The 23,848-nt window shown below is 42.5% G+C and overlaps 1 protein-coding gene across 1 annotated transcript in view; it reads left to right on the top strand.

The window, feature by feature from the left end:
• The window catches only part of ITPR1 (inositol 1,4,5-trisphosphate receptor type 1), a 324,061-nt gene that overhangs the window by 121,229 nt on the left and 178,984 nt on the right, over positions 1-23,848 (top strand). The window contains exons 6-13 of the mRNA XM_024747000.1: positions 4,588-4,674; positions 6,671-6,829; positions 9,006-9,104; positions 10,239-10,322; positions 10,420-10,566; positions 14,318-14,413; positions 16,089-16,133; positions 19,683-19,837. Coding sequence (XP_024602768.1) covers positions 4,588-4,674; positions 6,671-6,829; positions 9,006-9,104; positions 10,239-10,322; positions 10,420-10,566; positions 14,318-14,413; positions 16,089-16,133; positions 19,683-19,837 — 872 coding nt within the window. The remainder of the gene's footprint in view (positions 1-4,587; positions 4,675-6,670; positions 6,830-9,005; positions 9,105-10,238; positions 10,323-10,419; positions 10,567-14,317; positions 14,414-16,088; positions 16,134-19,682; positions 19,838-23,848) is intronic.

Raw genomic sequence — 23,848 nt, 5'->3', positions numbered from 1 at the left:
CGACTACCGTTTCCTGACAGCATTTTTACCTGTTACCTTGAAACAGCACCTACATTGTTTTGGTTCTGAGAAATGGTCCATTACCTTAAGCCGTAGCTTCTACAAGCTAGGAGGAACCAGAGGAGTGAGGAGTGTTCATTGTCATCTGAAGCCTGGGTCCTGCCTTGCTTGTTTTCAGAAGACTTAATATTTATGTTAGATACTTCAGAGCTTGTTGACCTTAAATAAGGTTCCCCACTGTTCCAGTGACGTCTCTGTAGTAATTTAATAATGGTTTCTCCATTTCTGAAATAAAATAACAGGTGACTGTGATGGGGTTGACCTTGATGTTGCTTAGGGAGCATCGTAATGTCTGTGGTGATTCATGGTGGTAGAGACCATAGCATAGAGCGTAATTTCTCCCTTAGAAATTCAGAACTGTCCGCAGCCCATTGTGTAAGGGAAAAGAGCAACAGGTACTTAAATTATTGGGGTTTTTAAATATTGAAAAGATAACACATTTAAGATGGCTTTTTAAAAGTCTAGGCTTCTTGCCACAGAGGTACGATGAAGGTGTTTCTGAAGTGAGTATTGTAGGAAGAAGTGAGCTCCAAAGTATACATGAGTAAGAAAAGGAAAAAAAAGATCTCTAAACCTTAATCCTCAAAGATAATCTTGGTGTGTGCCCCAGTCTCCCATCCCCTATTTTATTCCTTTATCTCTATATTTTAAAGTATTAAAGGGGGCATGCCATCTCACTTTCTTCCTTTTTTTTTTTTTTTTTTTGGCGGTGCCACGCGGTATGTGAGATCTTAGTTCCCTGGCCAGGGATTGAACCCATGCCCCTTGCACTGGAAGCGTGGGGCCGCCAGGGAAGTCCTTCGCTTCTCTTTCTTTCACCTGCTTTTTTCCCCACTTAATGTGTCATGGATAAATAGGTAGCTCTGTATTTTTAATGGCTACTTGATTACTCCATGATCTAGCAGTACTGTTATTTTAGACAGCCAGTCGCTATGTGGGGAGGAGGTATTTAGGATTCTGACAGTTTTTGCCATTCGCCCCAAAAATAAATGATGGTTATGGCCTTGTGCACATGCCAGATTATCTTAGAGAAACTCCTAGAAATGGGATTGCTAAATCAAAGTTACGCGTGTTAACAACTTTTTGGTAGATATTGCTGGATTATTCTTCAGAAAGGTTATACAAATTCAGTGTCTTTTTTTTTTGCGGTACACGGGCCTCTCACTGTTGTGGCCTCTCCCGTTGCGGAGCACAGGCTCCAGACGCGCAGGTTCAGCGGCCATGGCTCACGGGCCCAGCCGCTCCGCGGCATGTGGGATCTTCCTGGACCGGAGCACGAACCCGTGTCCCCTGCATCGGCAGGCGGACTCAACCACTGCGCCACCAGGGAAGCCCCAAATTCACTGTCTTACAGTGTGGGCTCCTCTTTAGAATATACTTGAGGGATTTAATAGACCAGATTTAATTTTTTCAAGGGTGAAAGTAGCCTTGATCAGTGGGCCCAGGTATTGTCTGTACTGTCCTTCCTTTTTTTTAATTTTATTTTTTAAATTAATTTTTATTGGAGTATAGTTGATTTAAAATGTGTTAGTTTTACTTCCTTTTTTATCAGCCTTTTGAACTAAAAATCATGATGAATTCTTTTTTTCCTGAAAGCCCAATTATATGTCAGTTATATCAGTAAAACTGGGGGAAGGGAACAAATTTGGTTTTGTGGAGGAGTTATCTAAAGACTGATTTGTGAACTCAAATGAACATATATATAGTATTTGTACACTTAGTAAAAGGTGAAGTGAGTGGGAGAGTTTTCTCCTTAAACAAAGAGTGCGTATAGGAAAAGTGAATTCTTAGAATGGTCCGTAAGCTTAATGAGTGGAATGTTTGTTTAGTAGTTATATGTAGGCTTGGTCATCATTAAACCTTTTAATGGAGTTTTTAGATGTGATATTTGATATTCTTAGATATTTATTCTCCAGTTGTGTATTTTCTGTTCTAATTTTATCTTTTGTATGTTTGTACACGAATGACCTTTAATCTTTAGAGCTGCTGGTGTTTAGTCTTAACTATGAAATATGTGTCTCCTTGGTGACTAATCTGACATTTCCTTTTAGATATGCCAGTGACCACTGGATTACCACTTGTGTACTTAGTCTGAGCGTAGGTAGGAACTTAATATTTTAAATGAATATTTCTTAGATTGAAGCCACTGGAAATTCTTGAGAGTAACAGGAATACCCATGAGAATTTTCCCTCTTAAACAGGAGCCCTTATATCATTTAAGTTCAAGAAACACTACTTTATAATTTTCTCAAGGTGAATCCTTTTGGTGTGGTGTCTCGAGCAGAGAAAATTTGTATTTGTTTGTTGGAAAATGTTTTATTTTACTGAATTCCTTGATTCCCCCCACCTTTGACATTTTTTTGCTTTCTCAACTTTCCTGTCCTTATTAGCTGAGAACTGCTTAGCAGAAAGAATAAGTGGCTCTCTGCAAAGTATAAACCTGCCTTCCAAGTGGATGCAGTCCAGTGTATTTTTTTTTTTAAACTACCTGGAGAACCTGTGGGTACTGTAGAGCTCTTTGGATAGGGTACAGCTCAGGCATGAAAATAGGGAGAACGGAGGTGGGAGGAGGGGAATGGGAAGGTGTTTATGGAGGGGAAGAGAGAGTTGGGGAGAGCCATGCCTAGGGCGGTTTGGATGCCAAGGATTGCCATGGTGTCTGCGCTGTATTATTTCTGGATGTGTCTTGAACCCAGTGGATATTACCTTTTTGTAACTGAGAATAGCAGACTGGTAACTAATTCCAAAAGAGAAAGAGGGAAGCCTCTGAATAGACCATTGTTTTAAGGGGTTGAGACACATGCTACAAACTTGCAGTCAGCCACACAAACTTAGGCAAATCCTTACCCTCCTATAAATGTGGTTTCTTTTTAGTCTAGGATTGCTTCCTGCAGCTTATTTTTCTCAAAAGATGTTCCTTCCTAAAAATACCTATACTCCAGGTAAAGGTGGAGCGAATGCTGAATTTGAAGGAAACTGAAAGATTCTTCACCCACCCACCTTAGTTCACCTTTTGAAATTTTCATTAGAACGTTTCTTAGTTACAGAAACTTGTGTATAACAATGGTTAAAATTTATTGAATGCCTGTTTTGTGTCTGGTATGCATTTTCTGTAATCTCTATGATTAAGGGGAAAAAAGGCTTGTATTGTCCTCATTTTGTGGATGAGAATGCTGAGTGAGGCTTGGTGAGATTAAACAACCTGGCCAAGATGATAAAGCTGGTCTGTGGTGGAACCATGACCAAGTCCAGAAGGGTTGTGTGGAAATGCGGACGTGTTCCCTGGGAAAGAAGCCCATTAACCCACTGGCATCTGGTAGCATCTTGCCTCAAGGCAAGGGGAGACTCTACGAAGAGAACATTGGAAGCGATTCTGAAGTACATCATTGGTCATCATCATGCTTCTGTCACCCATCAGATTAGATGCCGTATTTCTTCCATTATTTTTCTTTTGTTTTACTTAGTCTGGGTTTGGGAATCAGAGATTGGAACGGCAGTTTAATTGCCTAGGATGAAACTAGTTCCCCTTGAGTGTGGTTATAATATGCTAACAGACTTGCAGAGCTACACAGGTGAACGAAGGAAAAATGACTGTGCGGGTTGGTGGCCTTGGCAAACTGTTATGGGAACCCTCTATTTGGATTTACCATGTTCCCTGGCCCGCCAGAGCTGTGCTAGTTACTATATTATATCTCCAGCCTCGTTTGTGAATGTGTAAATCTGGAGTTAACCCAGATGTGGGTTTGAGGATTGTCTCTTACTTAATTAATAGATATGTAATTTAAAAAAAAGACATTATTAAGCAAAATTTCAAATATACACAGTAATAGAGAAAACAGTGCTCCTTTTGTACCCACTCAACTAGCTATGCAGTGTCGACCAAACTTTTTCATCTCTCTGAGTCTGTTTCTTCTTTATTAAATTGAGATAATGATCTTCTCCTCAGGGAACTACTGTGAAAATTAAATAAATTATAATTGGTATGTAACAATAATAACTAACACTCCATGAATGCCACGATGATGAGATACCGTGCTGTGTGATTCCTGTGAGGTGAAGGTACTATTTTTATTTTCATTTTACAAAAGAGGAAACTGAGGCTTGCAAAGATGTTAACTAACACATTCCAGGTCACAAAACCAGTATTTAAATCCTGTTTTATTTTACTCCAAAGCTATTAAGAAGACCTGTACAAATCATAAAAGGGCTATGCAAATTCCCTTCCAACCCTACCCTATTTTCTTTAAAAATACATAAGCTTGTGACTTAATCTCACCCTAACCAGATGTCCATGAATTCCTTAAAAATCGAATACATGTTTGAAAAGCCAAGAAGGCCAGCAAACAAGGCATAGTGGGTTGGTTTCTTGAACCCCTTACTCATTGCACTTAGCCTCAGAGTGTACTTAGGTATTTGCTTATTTTTGTGGTTCTTGTATGAACTGGCTATATTGCTTTTGCCCTGCGGCAGAGAAATCTTTAACCCATTGTTTCCTCTTTGTGACCAATCTTCCTCCTCTATGTACAGCATGCCGCAGACTTGGAAAAGAAGCAGAATGAGACAGAAAACAGGAAGTTGCTGGGGACCGTGATCCAGTATGGCAATGTGATCCAGGTGGGTCAAAGCCGCTGTTCTGTCGTGGAGCTGAAGCTTTACAAAGAGTGAATCGAAAAACAAGCACACGAAACCCGGTTTGGACAGATAGGACTCTGTGGACACAGCCAGTTTATTGCAAAAGGTCTAGCATTTCTTGTGATGTGGGCTGGACTCTTGGGCTTTTAGTTGGTTCTCTCTCAGTGCAAGGGTCCACTTCTCTCCCCTGTACTGTTAATTTAAAATCTGTCCACATTTTTTAGATGGGAGGCTCCCTGTCTGAAGAGGAGCCTGGCTGTTGCGCTTTTGCCTAACTTGCATTGCTTGAAAGTTCTTCATATTTGGTAAAAATTGGTTCAAGAGCTGGTCGCCAGAAGTAAGAAGAGCAATTCTGTACCTTCAGGTAGAATATTTGATGATAGGTCTCATGTCTTACCTCACGGGTTGTGAGGTTTACTTGTTTATATCTGGTACTTTCAGATTTGACAGGATAAAACACAATTTAAGAAACAGCTACAACAGGTTTTGCTAAAAAAAAAAAAAAAAATCCACCTAGGTCTATCCTTGCAGAAAACTGTGTGAAGAAGTCCAGTGCCAAATGTGGCTTTTTTTTAACCATTTTTAAAAATTGAAGTATAGTTAACTTACAATGTTGTGTTAGTTTCAGGTATATAGCAAAGTGGTTTAGTTATACATATGTGCATATATCTATTCTTTTCCAGATTTTTTGCATTATAGGTTATTACAAGATATTGAATATAGTTCCCTGTGCTATACCGTAGGTCCTTGTTGTTCATCTATTTTATATATAGAATAGTGTGTATATGTTAATCCCAAACTCCTAATTTGTCTCTCTTTACTAATACTAATATTAACTTTACAAATGACAAAGGAGTTCCTTCCCACTTTTTTTCCTGTTAGATATTGGGCAAGAATTCTTGCCATGCTTCAGCTGGCTCAGTAGCAGAATGGGAATAATAATGGTATGTACGGCCTAGGATGATTGAGAGGTACCTGTCACAGAGTATGCTGTGAATACTTATTACCTAATATTTCTTATTTTCCCAGCCTAGATCTTGAGCATCACCTGTAGGTAATGCCAGGTTATAAGCCAGCTAAGTCCAGCCCTTGGAGAGGTGCATGGAAGATCAGAGGTACTCCTCATCAGAGTACCACGGAAGCTTGGGAAGGCATTGCCTTATGTATCATGGCCAGGGGATGTCAGGGACTTACAGATCAGACAAGAAGATTTGTGGGCCTCCTAGGAGTGTTCTAGAAACTGTATCCGTTAACCTGAAAAGGGAGATACTGGCAGTTGGAGGTGGTGTCCCATGCTAGTTTTATCATTTCTCCAGGGATTGGACGGTCTTTCATATTCCCCTCCATCTTCTCTTACAGCCTGTTGAGTTGGGAAGCCTTGGTCAGCTCTTCCTGGTCTAGACTTACTATGAGACGTTTCGCATCTAGATCTTCCATCTTTCCAGCCCCTTCATGTAACCGTTACACAAGAATTAAGAACAGAGTGCTTAGAAATTCAAGGTGGAAATCCACAGCAGCCATGTTTTTTCCAAGTGAATTGACAGTCCCCTAATGGGGTCACTTATTAAATTGAACTGTCTCTCTTGTTCAAAAGTGCCCTTCCTTAGCTCCACCTTCATGTCAGGGCATATTCAGACTGCAGTTCTTTAGTCCCTTTACCTGGGGTTAGACCCCTTGCCGCTAACCAATGGCAGGGTGATGTTCCTAGCTGATGGTGCACTTGACCTGAGCGACACCTACCTTGTCCAGGGCTGTGTTGGGGGAAAGAAACGTCTTCTCCTCTTCCTTCTCCTTCTGCTCCCTTTGGTCTTCCTTCTTTTCTAATCATTCCCTGCCTTAACCACTTCTGTGGTTCTCTAACTTCACAGGTGGCTCAGTGGTGGGAGGAGTGTTTGATACATATCTTATATGACTGAGAGAGAAATGTAGAGATTCGGAGACGTGCTGACACTCACCTTATTCTCTTGGTGGTTTTCAGCTCTTGCATTTGAAAAGTAATAAATACCTAACAGTGAATAAGAGGCTTCCAGCTCTGCTGGAGAAGAATGCCATGAGAGTAACGTTGGACGAGGCTGGCAACGAAGGGTCCTGGTTTTACATTCAGCCATTCTACAAGCTGCGATCCATCGGAGACAGTGTAAGTGCACATGCCCAGCCCAGGGCGTGCTCCGTGCCAGGCCTCCAACCATAACTGTACACTAGAGTCAACTAAGAGAAATTTAAAGTTGGAGCCAGAGGCTTATCCCGTATGAGGAGAAGGAAGTCGCTATGGAAACCAGTGTTTGGGAAACAGGGAAGTTTGGAGAGCAATGTGACCTAAATACAGTAGCTCTGTTTTTTTCCTACTGGGCTTCTGAAAAAAATCATATGTGCAGCCCATTACTTGAGTAACTTTACCACAAAAGCAGCTATCATGTATGAGTGTCCTGGGGAGTGTCCCTGTCCTTCTAGATCAGTAGTGGAAAAGAAATGCTTGTCTATTGCGGAAATAAAGTTAGGACAGAAGGATGGAAAGGAAGTAGATAGATCAGGGAAGGAGAGTGGATTTTAGGATTATCCTCAGCTGCTCTTTGTTGATAACTCTGCAGGCTCTTCCATTTCAATGACTGTGGTTGGTCCCAAGCTGGCTCCTCTCCTGAGGGGTCGTTAAGTTATAAAGCCCCAGAAATCCTTTCCAGGTGACTTAGAACAGTTCTGATACTTATTAGCTACCTTAGTAAGTCATTATGTGGGCATATACTTAACAGTGACTATGTTTAAATACTATCAGCTGTATTTCCAACCTCGTTAAGATTCTGAAATAGTTGTTTTCTACCAAAAAGAAATATGTATTTAAATAGTGTGAAATCTTGTCAAAAAGCTTAACTTGCCTTCACCTGAAACTGGGTTTTCCCATTTTTTAATATTTAAGTATACAAGCTTTGGATGGTTTAAATATGTTTCACTTTATATGTTTGTGTGCATATTAAAGTCTGTACGGTATACGTGAAGCATCCAGTACCTGAGCAGCCCCCTCGCAGCGGGTGTACACTGCATAGTGATCGTCAACTGAGTATAGAAGAATAAGCCCAGTAAAGCTTAGGTTTCACCTAAAGGGTTGGGTTTTTTGACATATTTAACTTGCATATATTTTGAGTTGGAGAAAATTTAGTTGTATGTGTTCCCCAAATGTATCAAACTGAGAATAGGTGTGTTTTACATCTTAGGAAACCATCCTTTCTATTCTTCTTCCTTCCACTCCCATAATAAAAGACAAGGGTGCTTTGCTCTGAACTTCATTTTTGCAAGCCCTGTGCTTTCCTGTCCTTTAAGCTTACCTGTTTAGCTGTGCCTTAGTTGAGAAAGTAAGATGGACTTGAATACTTGTAGAATAGTGTCTTTCAAAGGACAGGTATTCATCGACTCATGGGCCAAGAGATCAATTTAGTAGCTTGGGACTCTCATTTTAGAAAGTGGAATAGAATAGGCAGTATCAAGCTGTGTTAAACATAATGGGGATAAGATTGTTTGGGGGGGGTGACTTTTTTTTTTAGATAAACAGACATCTCTATATCTTTCTATATATACATGCATATATGTATATACACATACATACATATACACTTATAGCCACATGAGTCTGTATGTATGACTGAGTCGTAATAGAAAACGTATTTCTTAATACGACTTTTCAAAAGAGTATAAAAGCCTTTGCTTTAGAAATACAAACTTATAGCTTTATTCTTTCAAAGATAAAGACTTACTTCAGGCAATAATCTGCTTCTACTCCTAAAATTTAGTTAGAGCTTATTTGTACAAGTGCCTTAACTGAAGCAAACGAAGATACGATTTTTTTTCTTTCTGCTCTGGACTGACTTGGAGATCGCCTTTGGATAATCATTGACAGCTGTGGGCAAAAATTTACCCTTAGGCTTGTGAACATCACCCCTTCCTGGTCAGGGTCAGGCTTTGGGGTTTTAAAATCTTTTTTTAATTTTTAATTTTTTTTGAAATTCCATTCTTTATATATTAAAAATTTTTAATTTTATATTGGAGTATAGTTGATTAACAGTGATGTGTTAGTTACAGGTGTATAGCAAAGTGATTTAGTTATACCCATACAAGTATCCATTCTTTTCCAAATTCTTTTCCCGTTTAGGTAATGATAGAATATTGAGCTGAGTTAATTGTGCATTTGTGCTGTATCATTCTACTTGCTGGAAGCTGGGCCGCCTTCTATGCAGGCTCTTACAGCTCCTGCCAGAGCTAGCCACTGGTCAGTCTGCAGTCCTGACCTGTTTTGTGAAATGCTCTATTGGTCCTTTCCTTTCCAGGTGGTCATAGGTGACAAGGTCGTTCTGAACCCCGTGAATGCTGGCCAGCCCTTACATGCCAGCAGTCATCAGCTGGTGGATAACCCGGGCTGCAACGAGGTAAGGGAAATGAAGTTATGGCTTGTGGGCAGGCGTATGCTGCAGGAGCAAAGCTTCCTGGGGCCAGAGCATGTGTGTGATCACGGCGACTTGAGTGGTGACTCGGGGCAGTGTACCGATTCTGCAGGGGAACAAACCGAGAGCCAGGCCTGCCGCGTGAGGTTATATAAGCCTGTTCATTGGGTGGGGGCTGATGTCACCTGAGGGCTCAGTTTGCTAAGCTTTGTATCCCTGGGGGATTGTTTTCTAATTTCTTTAACGAGAGAAGGGCCCCCTTTACCAAGTGTTTTTGGCCAGAGGGGTACCCTTTTCTAATTGGTCTCCCTAAAGAGTGTGTCTTTTGCTAATTCATAAGAAGGGGACACTGCCGGCCATCGGCAGCCCTGTGAGAGTGACATCTTACTTTTGGCAGTACATCTACTTAACTTAATTGGCAATTTTAGGACACAAGGGCAATAACTTGATGGTGACATAAATGTTTGCCTGATGTTTGTTTGGAGGACACAAGCTCTGGAAACAGACAGATACGGATTCAAATCCTGAATCTGCCCTTCCCTACCTTTGTGACTGTAGGTTCATTAACCAGTCTCCCTGGGCATCAGTTTTCCTACCTCTGAAATGGGCATGATGGTTATTGCTATTTTTTAGGGTGTTGCTGAGGATAAAATATATTAGTGAATGTTAGCCCAGTGCCTGGCATATATTTCGTGTACAAACAATGGCTATATCATTAACATTTTAGGATGTATACGTTGGACTTTTTTTTTTTGCCTTTGTAGCTCATCTCATTTTATACATACTTGTTTTCACTGGGCCTTTACGTTCTGGCTATAGTACAAGAGACTTGGGGGAAAAAAAAGAAGAAGAAGAAGATATCATTCCAGGGGGGCAGGAAGCTTGGTTCTGTTAGCCGGAGTTGCAGCATACATACTGACTGGTACAAATGAACTATTTATTACCGAAGACTTCTGTCAGGCCAATTGAGTCTGCAAGTTCTATGATCTTCATGATGTCAGTCTTTAGGCTTGGAGGGCTGAAGCACAGCCTTGCTTCTTGCGCAGAAATAAGGCATTTGGGCACAGGAAACCACAGTTGTTGAGGGGTATGTGAAATAATAACTAATTTGTTTTCTAGGTCAATTCCGTCAACTGCAATACCAGCTGGAAAATAGTCCTTTTCATGAAATGGAGTGACAACAAAGATGACATATTAAAGGGGGTAAGTTTGATACGTTACAGGCTGGGCAGCACTTGGGTCCTCTTTGGTTCTCTTTTTAAATGCGTTTTCCTTCATTCCTCCGTGTGTTGACTTTTAGGGTGACGTGGTGAGGCTGTTCCACGCCGAGCAGGAGAAGTTTCTCACCTGTGACGAGCACAGGAAGAAGCAGCATGTCTTCCTGAGAACTACCGGCCGGCAGTCAGCCACGTCTGCGACTAGTTCAAAAGCCCTGTGGGAGGTGGAGGTAAGGGATGGGGTGGGGCAAGCAGGGAGAAAGGATTCATGGATTTGTAGGAATAAGTCACATCCAGGTACTTAAACCCACCTTGTTCCAAAAACAATGGATGACTTGGGATGACTTAGAGAAACAAACACATCACGCCATATCCGAAGGATGCCAGATGTTCCTGTGGAGGAAAATAATAGCTACCTCGGAAGCCAACTCCCAACTGAAGTTGGAAATTTCTTTCTCTGGATCATCTGATCATCTCTTCCTTCTGTCTTTTTTCTTTCCCTTGCTCAGTTATCTATCACAGCAATATGTAATCAAGTGCCTAACCCATCACAATCTGTAGGTGAGTGCACATTGGTGATAGGATGGAAAGATACTGGATGGTGAAGTATCTACTCCCCCAAAGCACAAAGAGGCACATTCCCTGTCCTCTGGATGTGTAGATGAGGGGGAGGGCAAGGGATTAAGGAAGACTTCCTGAAGGAGGTAGCATCTGAGCTGGTGCTGACGGGATGACCTATATTTCAGAAGGAAGGGATGAATGGAGTAAGTCACTTCCTATAAGATACTAATGTGGAATTGGAAATGTGAGGCAACCTTGGGTTAGAACTCAGTAACCTCATTTGATGAGGAACAGAGGATAGTCACGCGGAATAAGACAGAAACTGTTTTAGGAGACCAGATCCTGAAGGGCAATATATCCAGGCTGTAGGGACTTGGGACTTAATTCATAAACGAAAAAAGTATTAGAAATGTCAGAACCTTACGGAAGTCACCGTGACTGACTTTAGAACCTTAAAAGCAAGTACCATGTCTTCTTCACTCACAAACTGATTGAAATGAATTAAACGTATCAACCTTTTGGGGAGAGTTTTTGCAGTATGGACTAACTTAACCCAGAAGTCCACTGTAGAACATCTTCTGTATTTTATCGTCTGAGAAGCAACAGCTGTCTAATTTTTACTCCCCCCCAAAACTGTTCCCTGCCAATTTTCCCTCTGAATACTCTAGGGAAACACTGAACATCTTCCTTTTTTTATTTTCTTGAGGATTTTAGAAACTTAAGTGTCCCTTCCAAATAAAAGAAGGAAGGCAACACCATGTGTTTTATATTTTTGGTCATGATTTAGGGTTTTCGTTATTTCTCCCTTCCTGTCCTTTGTGGTGATGTTCTCTTGCATTTTATTCTATATATGCTATAAACTCCATAGTGCATTTTTATTTTTATTTTTGCCTTGTTTAAGGAGTCACTTGCATTTTAAAAACATGGAAAAACGAGAGGACAGGAGTCTTTTACCCACATAGTCATCATCTCCAGCTCTTCCTTTTTTGGTGTAGATTTGAGTTTTCATCTGGAATCATTTTCCTTCAGCCTAAAAAACTCCCTTATCATTTCTGTAGTGCAGGTCTGCCACTGGCCAATTCTCTCAGCTCTCATTTGAAGACAAGAAAACAACTTTATATTTGTCCGTGAATATCTTTATTTCACCTTCATTTAAAAAGATCAGCTTATTTTTCGTCTTTGAAAATAACAGCCTCATTGAGATACAATTCAGAAATGTACAGTGTGTAGTTCTCAGTGGTTTTTAGTTGACCCAAAAGAATCCCTGAGCCATAGCAGTCCCAGCTCATTTCTCTTCAGATTTGCCCCTCCCCACCTCTGGTAACTGGTCCACTTTCTATCTCTATAGATTTGCCCAGGTTGAACATTTCATATAAATGGTATCCTACAATATGTGGTCCTTTGTACCTGACTTCTCTTACCTAGCATAAAGTTTTCAAAGTTTATCCATGTTGCCATGCGTATCTGTATTTCATTTCTTTTTATTGTCAAATAATGTTCCACTGTATGGATATACCATATTTTATTTACTATTCACGGGCATTTGGATTGTTTCTGCTTTTCGGCTGTTGTGAATAATGCTGCTGTGAACATGCCTGCACAAGTTTCTGTGAGGAGTTTCAGTTCTCTCAGGAGTGGAATTGTGGGTCACATGGTTACTTTGTTTAACCTTTTGAGGAAATGCCGGACTGTCTTGAAGGCACTATTGTATGTCCCCACCTGCAGTGTATTAAAGGTTCTCGTTTCTCCATACGGCCTTCATTCATGAAAGATCTTTTTGTTGAGTGTAGAATTTTACATAGACAGTTATTTCTCTTTGTACTTGAAGGCGTTCACCCATTGTTGTCTTGCGCGCATTACTTTCTGATGTGAATTCAGTGGTTTTCTTTTCTTTTGTTCCCTGCATATAGTGTCTCTTTTTTTCCCTAGCTACTGTAAAATTTTTTCTTTCTGTTTCTGGTTTACGTTCACCTAATTATGATGTGTCTTGATGCATGTGTGAGTGTGTGTATGTGTAGTTATCCTACTTTGAAACCACTGAGTTTCTCAAAATGTGTGGGTATGTATCAAAAGGGGAGAATTTGGCGGTCACTGTTACATACGTCTCTAGCCTCCACCAAGCACATGGACATACTGGGTCATTCAATATTGTCTGACAGGCTGCGTTTTCCTGACTCTTGCCTGTCCGCTGCTTTATGACAATATGCCCAATGTTGTGATGCTCCTTTGTTGACTCTCTGGATCTGTTGCCTTCCTTTAAAGAGTATTGAATTTTGTTTTGCCAGACAAAGAAAGTTACTTGTAGATCACTTTGATCCTCTGGAGGTTTGTTTTAAAGCGTCATTAGGTCAAGTGTACCGTAGCATTTTTTAGGGTTAGACTAGCCCTGCTACTAAGGTATGCCTTTTGATGCCTTTTGACATCGATACTGAATGCCCCAGGTGTTCAACCGGCCTCTCCTCTCCTTGTTAGAATCAGAACACCTAGTCCTGTGTGAACTCCTGGATTGTTGAGCTTACGACTACCCTCTCGTTTTTTATTTGGCCTTGTGGGGTCTCGCCTTACACATACGCAGCTTGGTATTTAGCCAAAGACTAAAGGAGGCCCCTGTGCAGATTTCTGGAAATCGTTTTCTGGGGAGCTCTGTATTCTGCCCTGACAAATTCCAGTCACCTCAGCCTCCTTAAGTTCTGACATATCTCCTCGCCTCAGAGAGACTGGTTTCCTCTGCTTGAATACTTCTTCTCGATGCCACTGTCCAGAGAGGGGACCTCCCAGCGGAAAGCCGGAGCAGTCGTGGAGATCACCTTATTTCCCTGTCCTCAGAGATCACAGTTGTGCGCTCCCTGTCATCCAACATCTGAACCCAGTTGTTTTGTGTATCTTACTCAGTTTTCTCGTTGTCTATGGCGTGTTCATGTATTGTGTGAGGTGTCTATTTATGGCAGCAACTCCCAGTGCCAGTTATTCCATCTTGAACGGAAGCTACGGTTACATTTATTTGTAGGCTGAATTGGCCCAGGCACTGTGAGTGTCCAGTTTCAAAGCACAGGCGTGTGGATGTATTATAGTGCATGAGTGCATGGATAAATTGCTACAGTTTTCCATGAGATTCTTTTTTTTTCTGCTTGTTTCGCCTTTTGTGGATGAAGTCCAGGATCTTAACTTCTTCCTTGTGATGAAGGCAAATAATCCGAAAACCACTGAACTTTGTCTTACAACCGTTTCATGTTAATTAGGGGACTCTTTTTCCTTTGGAGAAACATTGCTTAACAATACATATGGTACTTGTTACGCGTTTGTTGGAAGATAATGATTTTTTTCAGCTTAAATACGGCTCCTGCACTATGACTTCTGGGTGGTGTCTCAGATTCAGCGCCGCCCTCATTTGGATTGACGTTTCTTCCACTCCTGTTGCAGGTGGTCCAGCATGACCCGTGTCGGGGTGGAGCAGGATATTGGAACAGCCTCTTCCGTTTCAAGCATCTTGCTACAGGGCATTACTTAGCAGCAGAGGTAAGTGGCAGCCCCATAGCTTTTCTCTTTCAAGGATGATGTACTGCTCTTTCCTCACTTACCTATAGCCATTAAGTAGTTAGGGGCTGAGGGTAATGCTCAGTTACCTAGCTTTTCCTTCTGCTTTTCTGTTTCCTTCCACCTCATTTCCCTGCTTATAGACAAGAAGAGGCAAAAATCGTGAACACATTTTAGTATTTGACAGGGATTCTGATCAAGCTGTGGGGAGAAGGTCAGTTAGAAAATAATGCTGTAGTGGGAATGTAATGTCCATCCTGGTGACTTTATTTAATAATACCGTGCTGTATACATTTGACTCTGAACGACGCGGGTTTGAACTCTGAACGGGTCCATTTACCTGTGGATAGTTTTCAGTAGTAAACACTGCAGTGCTACGCGGTGTGTGGCTGGTTGAATCCGAGAATGCAGAAGAACTGCAGATGGGGAGCCGCAGGTTTGGAGGGCTAGCTATAAATTATACGCGTGTTAACTCCCGCATCGTTCAAGGGTCAGCTGTATTTGACAGTGGCTAAGAGAATCGATCTTAAAAAACATAATGCTAATCAGGGTTTTAGGGTGATCTTTCCATTTTGCTCTGTTTACTACTCTCACCGCATCTTATTTACCAACCCTGATCCTAACACGAATGACCAAGACTGGGCCGCAGTGAAACACGGTATGTAAAGCTGGAAGCATTAAAACCCGTAAAGAATTACGTGATTTTATATAGCCTGGTTACTCAGAGCTTTAGTGGAATAGACAGGGTCTTTTACTTAACAGGAATGTAAAAAATCAAGGCAATGTATTTTAAATGACCGTGAAGGGTTTTTGAGGAAAGGCAAGACTCAACACTGAAGGATGGGAGGAATTTCCCTTTTAGTTTTTGTATTAAATTAAGGAGCCGTGTTACTGTGCGACAGATGTTGAGTTTTACTCTGATCTGCTGGAAGATGTACGATGCATATTCATACCAGATTCTAGCCGTACATCAAGGGACACCTCCTGTCATCTGGTACCACTGGTGAGACTGCTCAGAGATTTTCAAGGTGATGCCTGGGTGTCAGTGTTGCTTCTGCAGCTGACCCCAAGGAAGGCTGAATCTAAATGTTCCAACCCCCCTGGGATGCCTGACACTTGTATGAACTGATGGTTTTGAAATATTGAAGAGCCGAAGATTAAGACTAAGTTGAAATTTAAAATGGAGCCATAGGAAATGATGGACCCAGCCCACCAGCTGTGAGAAATGTTGATGACATGGTTTGCCAAAGATCAATGGTGGTTGCATTACCTGTTATGTCCTGGGGCGAATGCAGTTCTTGCTGGAAGCCAGACATTTTTTTTTTTTTTCCTAACTAGAAATAAGCAGGATTATCAGTCACTGGATACTGATCTTTTATTTACTTCAGGCTTTTAACTGTTGCTTTGCTAGTGGATTCTTTGTGTTCCTCTGTCTACATTTGAGAGCCGTCTATCGGTGACTGGTAGATTGTTCCATGTGTGTTGTACTCGTGTGACGTGTGTTGTGATTGTGGCATGCTGGTTTCGTGAACAGAGGGAAGGGAGAAGTTCTTAGCTGTCCAAAGATATTCGCAGGCCTCGAAGTCTCCTGCTAGTGGGGCCAAGTCCTTGAGAAAGCAATGGATGTTTTAATTTCCTAATGATTCTTTTTCATCAGGTAGACCCTGACTTTGAGGAAGAATGCCTGGAGTTTCAGCCCTCAGTAAGTATGGACAAGAGCCTTCTTGTCTTCGTCTGGTAGGGTGAGGACATGTGATCTGGAACCCCATGTAAGAAACTGCCCCTGTGGTCACTGAGTGCTGGGGAAGGGGAGAGCTTACGCTGCCTTAACAGAGGATCTTGTTCTGTGCTTCCCTTGAGGGCAGTCATAGCCCCTTGTGTCTTGGTTGGTCCAGGAGACTGTCGGTCATGATGCTCTTTCTGTGCGCTTAGTCAAGGGGTCTCCATCTCTGAGTTGCAGAAGTTCACGGTATCTCTTGGAATACTGCTAGGTTGGAGACAGTGATGGTTGCTGTAGAAGCCAGCCTTTTACATGCCAGTGTCTCATTGCTGTTGACCTGAATCTATGACTCACTCGGATGTCTTCAAGGAATGAGTGTATAAGGTGGACACTGTCATTTAGAGTGTGGAGGTAGCACATGAGGCATGACCGCTGATTAGACCCTCAGTTGTCTAACCATCTGTCCTTTCTGCAACGTCAGAAATAGACCTTATTGTGTGGTTTGGAATTTTAATGCCAGCTGGATCCTTCTTTGGAAGCCATGTTGCCAATTAATGCTGATAGGGAGGCACTTGGGTTAGGGGTTCAGGTGTCCACAGTTACGGGTTGAAGAGGGAAGTGGTTGTGTTACAGGGAAATGATGGGTGTAAGTCATGCAGTTCTCTTGTGGAGTGCTTCATTCTGGTCTAGGATTAACAAAGACCCAAACGGTTGCTGCTCTGTTTGACGTTGTGTGTCCATGTGAACATCTTGATGGTGAATATGCTAGGTGGTATTGAGGGTGTTGTTTTTCGTAAGATTTTGAAAAAATTGGACATTGACATAGGTACATTAATGAAGGGAGTTGGGGTGGCGATAATACAGAATGTAATTGTCAACGAAAGTGCTGTGAATTCTGCAGCAGCCATGAACCTTCTGATTAGGTTTGGGCAGAATGTTAGCTTCGGAAGAAACGCAGAGTTCTAGCTGAGGGTGTCCCACCGTTAGTTGCTGGACTTGCTGGGGGACTAAGGCTCCCCTCAGAGATGACTTTGAAGGAGAACCATGGCTTCTTTCAGGGAGAGCTGATGTCCGAGTGAACCTTGAATTCTGTGTGGAACGGGACTGCTCTCCTGGCCTGTTCACGTGCGAGGGAAAGACGGGCACGTGCAGTGCAGGGGGAAGGATGCAGTGATCAAAAGTAGGGCCAGAGAGAGACAGACTTGGGTTTGAATAGCGGACCCACCGCTTATGAGCTGTGTGACTCTGGACACGTTACTTGCCCTCTCTGAGACTGAATTCCCTCATCTGTAGCTGTGGACAATGGGCTGGTTGTAAGGACGAAGTGAGATGTTGTGCAAATGAAGTGCCTAGCCCATAGTAAACGCTTAATAAATGGCATTTTTGTAAGTTGCAAAGGCTGATTACCATTTTCAGTGCCTTTCCATCCACAGTTCCTCTGGGCTGCACAGCAGTTGCACGAAGGGATTGGGACAGGCCTCTCCATCTTTGTTTGACGGGTGAAGAAGCAGAGCGTGGTCCTCACTGGCCACAGGCCTCAGGGTCGCTGGGAGTGCAGCCATCTTTCTACTCTTTCGTGCTTCTGCGTGCCAGGGCAGTGCCATGTGCCAGTGGGTCTGGCTGCAGATCTGGGTCGCGTTGCTCCGGATACTCGGGGTGTTGCTTGGGTGGCGGTCCTCGCGTGGAGGAGGGGTGTGTGTGGTGGGGAGGCTCACCCCGCACCCACAAGGCCAGCAGCGCAGCTCCTGCCTCTGGGAGGAAGGTGTCAGCGTTGGGAGGGTCCTGCACCCTTCACGGTCTTCTCGGTTGGGAGACTCGGGAGTGTGGGAGAGGAAGCCTCTCTTTATGCTCTGCTTACTGGTTGCGTATTTCCTGAGACTGGCACCCAGTGCCTGTGGCTTTGCCTGGGACCCCATTCGGCTTTGTCGCTCTCCTCTTGCTAAATTCAGCAGCCCCCTTGAGCCACGGGCTCGACGCCACAGGAACAGAAAGAACAACCCGAGGCTGGCTCTTGTCTGACGGCCTTCTGCACATGTGCTTTTCCTCCCACTAGATGGCAAGCGCCGACTGCACTCGGGAGGATGAGGGCGCCTTGCTCAGTCACAGTCCAGACGCCGTGGACTCAGTGCAGTTGGCATTTTTCTTCAGATGTGTGGCAGGTCTGAAATTTAACTGCCAGTCTGTAGCTGAGCCCCGTGTCTCACACCAGAACCGGGGCAGGGCTTATTTTGAAAGTGGTGTGTGCAACCCTTTACAGGTAACAGTGGTTAGAAGAGGACACATTCTGTTCACAGTACTTTCTCCCGAGCTGAGCTCTTGGAGCTGTCCTGAACCTCTCCAGTGGAGTCTTACGTTAGTGTAGGTGGAATGACGAACGGGGGTTTGTTTAGCCAGAGGTTACAGGGTGTGAGAAGGAGGGAGTGTGAGGGGGGAGACAGAGGTTTGGGGTATCAGAAGAATTGTTTGCATTTTCTTTTCTTTCTTCCGTCGCTCCCTCCCTTCCTTCCTTTTTTTTTTAATAGACAGAGGCTGGGGCTGCTGATGAACTGAAAAAGCAAGCTGTTGCCTACAGTCCTAGAACTCAGGCCCCATGGAATGACATTGTCTTAACGCTCTCTCCTTCGCCTGTTAGATTTGCTTTTCTTTTCTCCATTGCATTTGGAAAGGAAGCAGGGCCTCAGCCTAAGCAAAGCAAGATAGAGACAAGGGAAATGTGATTTTCCTAGTACATACAGGTGGATATTGTCATCTTGCAAGGATGCTAAACATGAGAAATGATCCCGTCTAGATCACACGGCGGAGAGCCACCTTGTGAAGCCTGTCAGAGCAGGCGCTAGGCTCGGCGTGCAGCTTCCGTCTTCTTAGGCAGATGGCCTTTGGAGACTAGATGTGTTTTTACAGTTTCTTGGGAAAGCTTTCATCCTTGTTCTTCAGCCTTCACTGTCAGAGATTTTCTTCAGTCTCAGCCAAATCCCTCAGGTAGCAGGAGGGGCCCCTTTTCCCCTGAATTGTCATCAGCAATTGATTAATTGGGAACATTTTTTCAGGGCTAGTCTGACTTCTCAAATATTTTTCTTGGCCACATGGGGGTAGCTGCTTCCAAACACTTGGATTCAGGTTTATTTCATTGCATTGTTTTTTTCTCCTGGGAAGTAGCTGTATCATATTCGTGCTAGACAGTTTCACTGTAGGTTAATATGACCGCCCATAACAGAATCCACAGGCGAAGTTTCTCCCGACCGCTGCACCGGGATGTACCGCCAGTAGCACTCTGCCCGTGGAGAGCTAGTAATGCAACCCCACGTTGCTTAAGCATTTTTATTGCAACACCAGGAGGTAGAGTGTAAACATTCTTGGTGTGGGTGGCCAACTATATCATCTTTGATGACTGCTCTGAAACGGTGGTGCTTCTCCTGCCAGCTACTGACGCTCACTATTGTTTCTTCCCTGTTCCTGTGGACTGTGCAGTGACTGTAGTGAGGGAAGGCCGTGGCATGTGCAATCCTTGACGCGATGACTTTTCCTCCTCAGCTGGACTCTGATCAGGATGCCTCCCGGAGCAGGTTGCGAAACGCCCAAGAAAAGATGGTGTACTCCCTGGTCTCTGTGCCCGAAGGCAATGACATCTCCTCCATCTTTGAGCTAGATCCCACCACCCTCCGTGGAGGCGATAGCCTTGTCCCAAGGTATGAGTCCAAAACGGCTTATCTCAAGTGAGTCAGGGTGGTATATGCGGCCTGGCTGGGGTTCTTGGAATCCAAAACATCATTGTCGTTCTTGAAGCTTTTGTACAGGATTTGGTAAAGGATTTGTTCTGGTTGCCCATTGAAATGACACCTGATTTTTCTTTTTTCCATGGCTTATCAGTTGTAAGTTCTCAGTAGTCAGTGGTTAGCTAAGACGTGCTATGTTTAGGTGAACAAACCAAACGTTGAGCTTAAGTAGCTCAATATTTCTAGTTTCCTTTACTCTGTCCCTCCTTTCCAAATCTGAGAGATCTCCTGGTCAATTGAATAAACAATTGAAAAGAAATTCTAGAAAATGGAACGTTTGAAATTCACTCAATGCATAGTAAGCTTTATTAACGGTATTGAGAAATCAGACCAATCTTCTTTGGTTATTTTATTAAATTTGACTTTTAGTTTTGTTGCATAAAAAAGCATTTCCATTTACTAGACCGTAAATGGAACAAAAGCTCACTCTTAAAATCAACAGGGACTTCCCCTGGCGGTCCAGTGGTTAAGACTTCACCTTCCAATGCAGGGGGTGCAGGATCAATCCGTGGTCGGGGAGCTAAGATTCCACGTGCCTCATGGCCAAAAAACCAAAACATAATACAGAAGCAATATTGTAACAAATTCAATAAAGACTTCCAAAATGGTCCACATTAAAAAAAAAATCTTGAAAAAACAAAAAAATCAACAAAAGTATTAATAGTGGCTAACACTTGTTGAGTGCTGACTACATGCCATCTGTAATGCTAAATACTCATGTTATATAATTTCACCTTCACCAAAACCCCTGTGAGATAGGTATTATCATTTGACGTTTCCTAGAGGTAAAGAAATGAGGCTCAGAGAATTTAAACAACTTACCACAAGTCAGCGAGCACCGTTGCAGAGCCAGATAGGGCTGTTCTTGCAATTCTGACTCTTGGACACAGCCTTGGGTAGTGGAAGCCTCACTGGCACTGGGAGGTTTTACACAGGGCCCCTCTCTCTGAGGATTCCTTTGTGTTTCATTGTTCCTGTATATCATTGCTGTTTACCTGCTCAGCCAGAGCTGGGCTGTGAAAGTGGTAACTGCAGCTTGGGTGCTGTTACAACCGGAGGAGAACACAGAAGTGTCTGTGTAACACAAAAGACTATGTTCTTAAATACTGTATTATAGGAAACATTAAAGGAATTGTAAAGAAGGTAATGGCTATGGAGAGGTTCGTATCCAAGTGTCTAGCGTCCACTAGACACTTAGGTGCTTAATGAAATTAGACGGCAGAGAAGGGAATGATTAACGCTAACAAAAATGCCAAAACATGAAATTAAAAAAAAAAAGAATTAGAGGAGAACCTTCTCTTGTGCTGGATACTCTTCCTGTCCCTCTCAGAGTGATAAACAGAAGGCAGTGTCCACAAGAAGAGAACCTTACAAGGAGGCTGTTCATTGCCATTCAGCCAATGATCGCTGCTTCTTACCCCCTGCTGGGTCATTAACCCCTTGAGAATCTGGGAAAAGCTGGAGATGTTCTCCTATTAAATCCTAAGTATGGGCACAGCTTCGCGTACTCCAAGTTTGTCCTGATGTAGATTGCTTTTTTTTTTTTTAAAAGAAAAATGATATATTGAGATATAAGTCATGTATCGTACAATTCACCTGCTGGAAGTGCTCAATCCATTGGTTTTTAGTAGATTAGCAGAGTTGGGCAACCATCAGCGCAGTCGAGTTTAGAACAGTTTCATCACCCCGAGAAGGAGCACTGTACCCACTGGCCGTCGCTCTCGTTTCCCCAGGCTCCACCCTCAGCCTTAGGCTAATCTGCACTTTGTCTCTATTGACCTGCCTGTTCCGGACATTTCGTATAAATGGAATGGCTTTTTGTGACTGGCTTCTTTCACTTAGCGTTGTTTGTAAGATTCATCCGTTTTGTAGCATGCATTCTTCATTGTGTTCCTGAATGAGATTCCACGGTACGGTTATGTCCCATTTTATTTATTCACTTATTAGTTGATGGCCATTTGGGTTGTTTGCCTTTTTCTGGCTTTTCTGTGAACATTTGTGTACACATTTTTGCGTGGATATATATTTTCATTTCTCGTGGGTCTCTACCTACGAGTGGAATTAGTGGGTTATGGGGTGTAACTGTATGTCTAACATTTGAGGAACTGCCAGTTTTACACTTATGGTTTTATATTCCCACCAGCTGTATATGAGAGTTCTAATTTCTCTCTAATGCTTGTTTATCTTTTTTACAGTTGAGCCATCCTAGTAACTGTGCAGTGGTATCTCATTGTAGTTTTGACTTGAATTTCTCTGATGGCTAACGATGATGATCTTATGTGTTTATTGGTCATTTGTGTATCATTTGTGGAGACACATCTTTTCAGATCCTTTGCCCATTATTTTCTGGCCACTTAAAAAAAGGATTATGTGTCTTATTATTGAGTATTAAATGTTCTTTATTACGAACTCCTTATCAGTTATGATTTGCAAGTATTCTCTCCCATTCTGTAGATTTCTGCACTTTCTTGGTGGTGTCTTGTGAACCACAAAAGTTTTTAATTTTGTTGAAGTCCAGTTTATCTATTTTTGCTTTTGGCTACTTATGCTTTTGCTTTATAAGAAACGGTTGCCTAATCCAAGGTCACGGAGATTGATGCTAATGTTTTCTTCTGAGAGTTTTAGTAGTTTGTGCTCTTTTCACTTAGATCTTTGATCGATTTTGAGATCATTTTTAAACATATGGTTTGAAGTAGGGTAGATTGCTTTTGTAAAGTGTCCTTTCTCACTGACTACCTAGATAGGCATAGGGACTATAGAATCCAATTGCGTTTTGTTTTAAGTACTTTTCCCTGTGTTGTGTCCTCTATTCTGGAAGCTCTTTAATGGATTTTGTTTTTAGGCTCCCAGAAGACAAGGGAATGACGTTAGTTTTATTTGCTAAGTTTTTTGTTTGTAAGGGTTAGCAAAGAACAGAACCATGTGATGTAAAATATCTGTCAGAAGGTATTTCATGGCATTCCCTTGGTGAAGAGGAATGAGGTGCCAGTTGGCCATATTCCCCAGTGGGTTGGAAATCCCCATGATCCCGTGGGGAGGGGAAGTTTGAATTCCTAGGTCAGCTTGCCAAACAGCTTTGGTTGGCTGTAGAGCCCTGCTTCTGTATCCCCTTGATTCATTACTGTTTCTCTGTTGGAAAACATTCTTTGTGGGCAGTTGTCCATAGACAGACTGATTGTAAACTCATAAGCAAGGGAAGCCTTGTGTTCACCCTGGAGAAAGTGTCTGGCGTGGTTTACCAATGTGTTTATTATTAGTTATGATCTTGGACTTGGTCTTAGCTCTCTAAATTTTTATCTGTTCTTGCCCTTGGCCACCAACCTCAGAGCCAGAAGTGAACAGGGCCTCTTATTCATTGATTCAGTGGAGTCATAAAAGTTTTAGGAGGGGTACACACATTTCCCTCCATCTTAGAGTTGTGCTAAATTTTGCTTCTTTGAAGATCAGAAAGTCTGGCGGTAGATACATGGAGGTACCTGAAATGTTACCAGTAAAGAACTTTTTTGTAATAGTCATTGGTTGAAAGAATGCTTTCAAGACAAACCGAAAGGGATAGTGACAAGTCCTGGATGTAATGAGCAAGATAGTAAAATTGCAATTTATGCAAATTAGATGCAGTAAATGAACATTGGGAGAGCATCCAGCTTTGTGGCTCTTTTGCAGTTGTCCTGATGTCATGACTCTTGAGCTAAGGGTTGGGAATGAGACTTCAGATGAATAGACAGAATGCCCTTGGTATTTTAAATGAACTTTGACATAGAACTCTGTAGAATGTAGTCAATCGGCCAAGTAAAAGTTAAGCTCCAAGCTTTCGGTTATACTTTGAAAAGAAGAAAATGCATCCAAGCTCCTCAGAAGAAAAAATGCAAATCTCTGTCAAATGTCCTGTTCGTGTTGTTTAATTTATGTTCGTGCTATTCAGAG

Source organism: Neophocaena asiaeorientalis, unplaced genomic scaffold, assembly GCF_003031525.2.
Source record: "Neophocaena asiaeorientalis asiaeorientalis breed wild unplaced genomic scaffold, Neophocaena_asiaeorientalis_V1.1 scaffold130, whole genome shotgun sequence".
In the NCBI taxonomy this organism is placed as follows: domain Eukaryota; kingdom Metazoa; phylum Chordata; class Mammalia; order Artiodactyla; family Phocoenidae; genus Neophocaena; species Neophocaena asiaeorientalis.
Note: the sequence above shows the minus strand (reverse complement) of the source record. Positions and strands in the feature narration are given on the sequence as shown.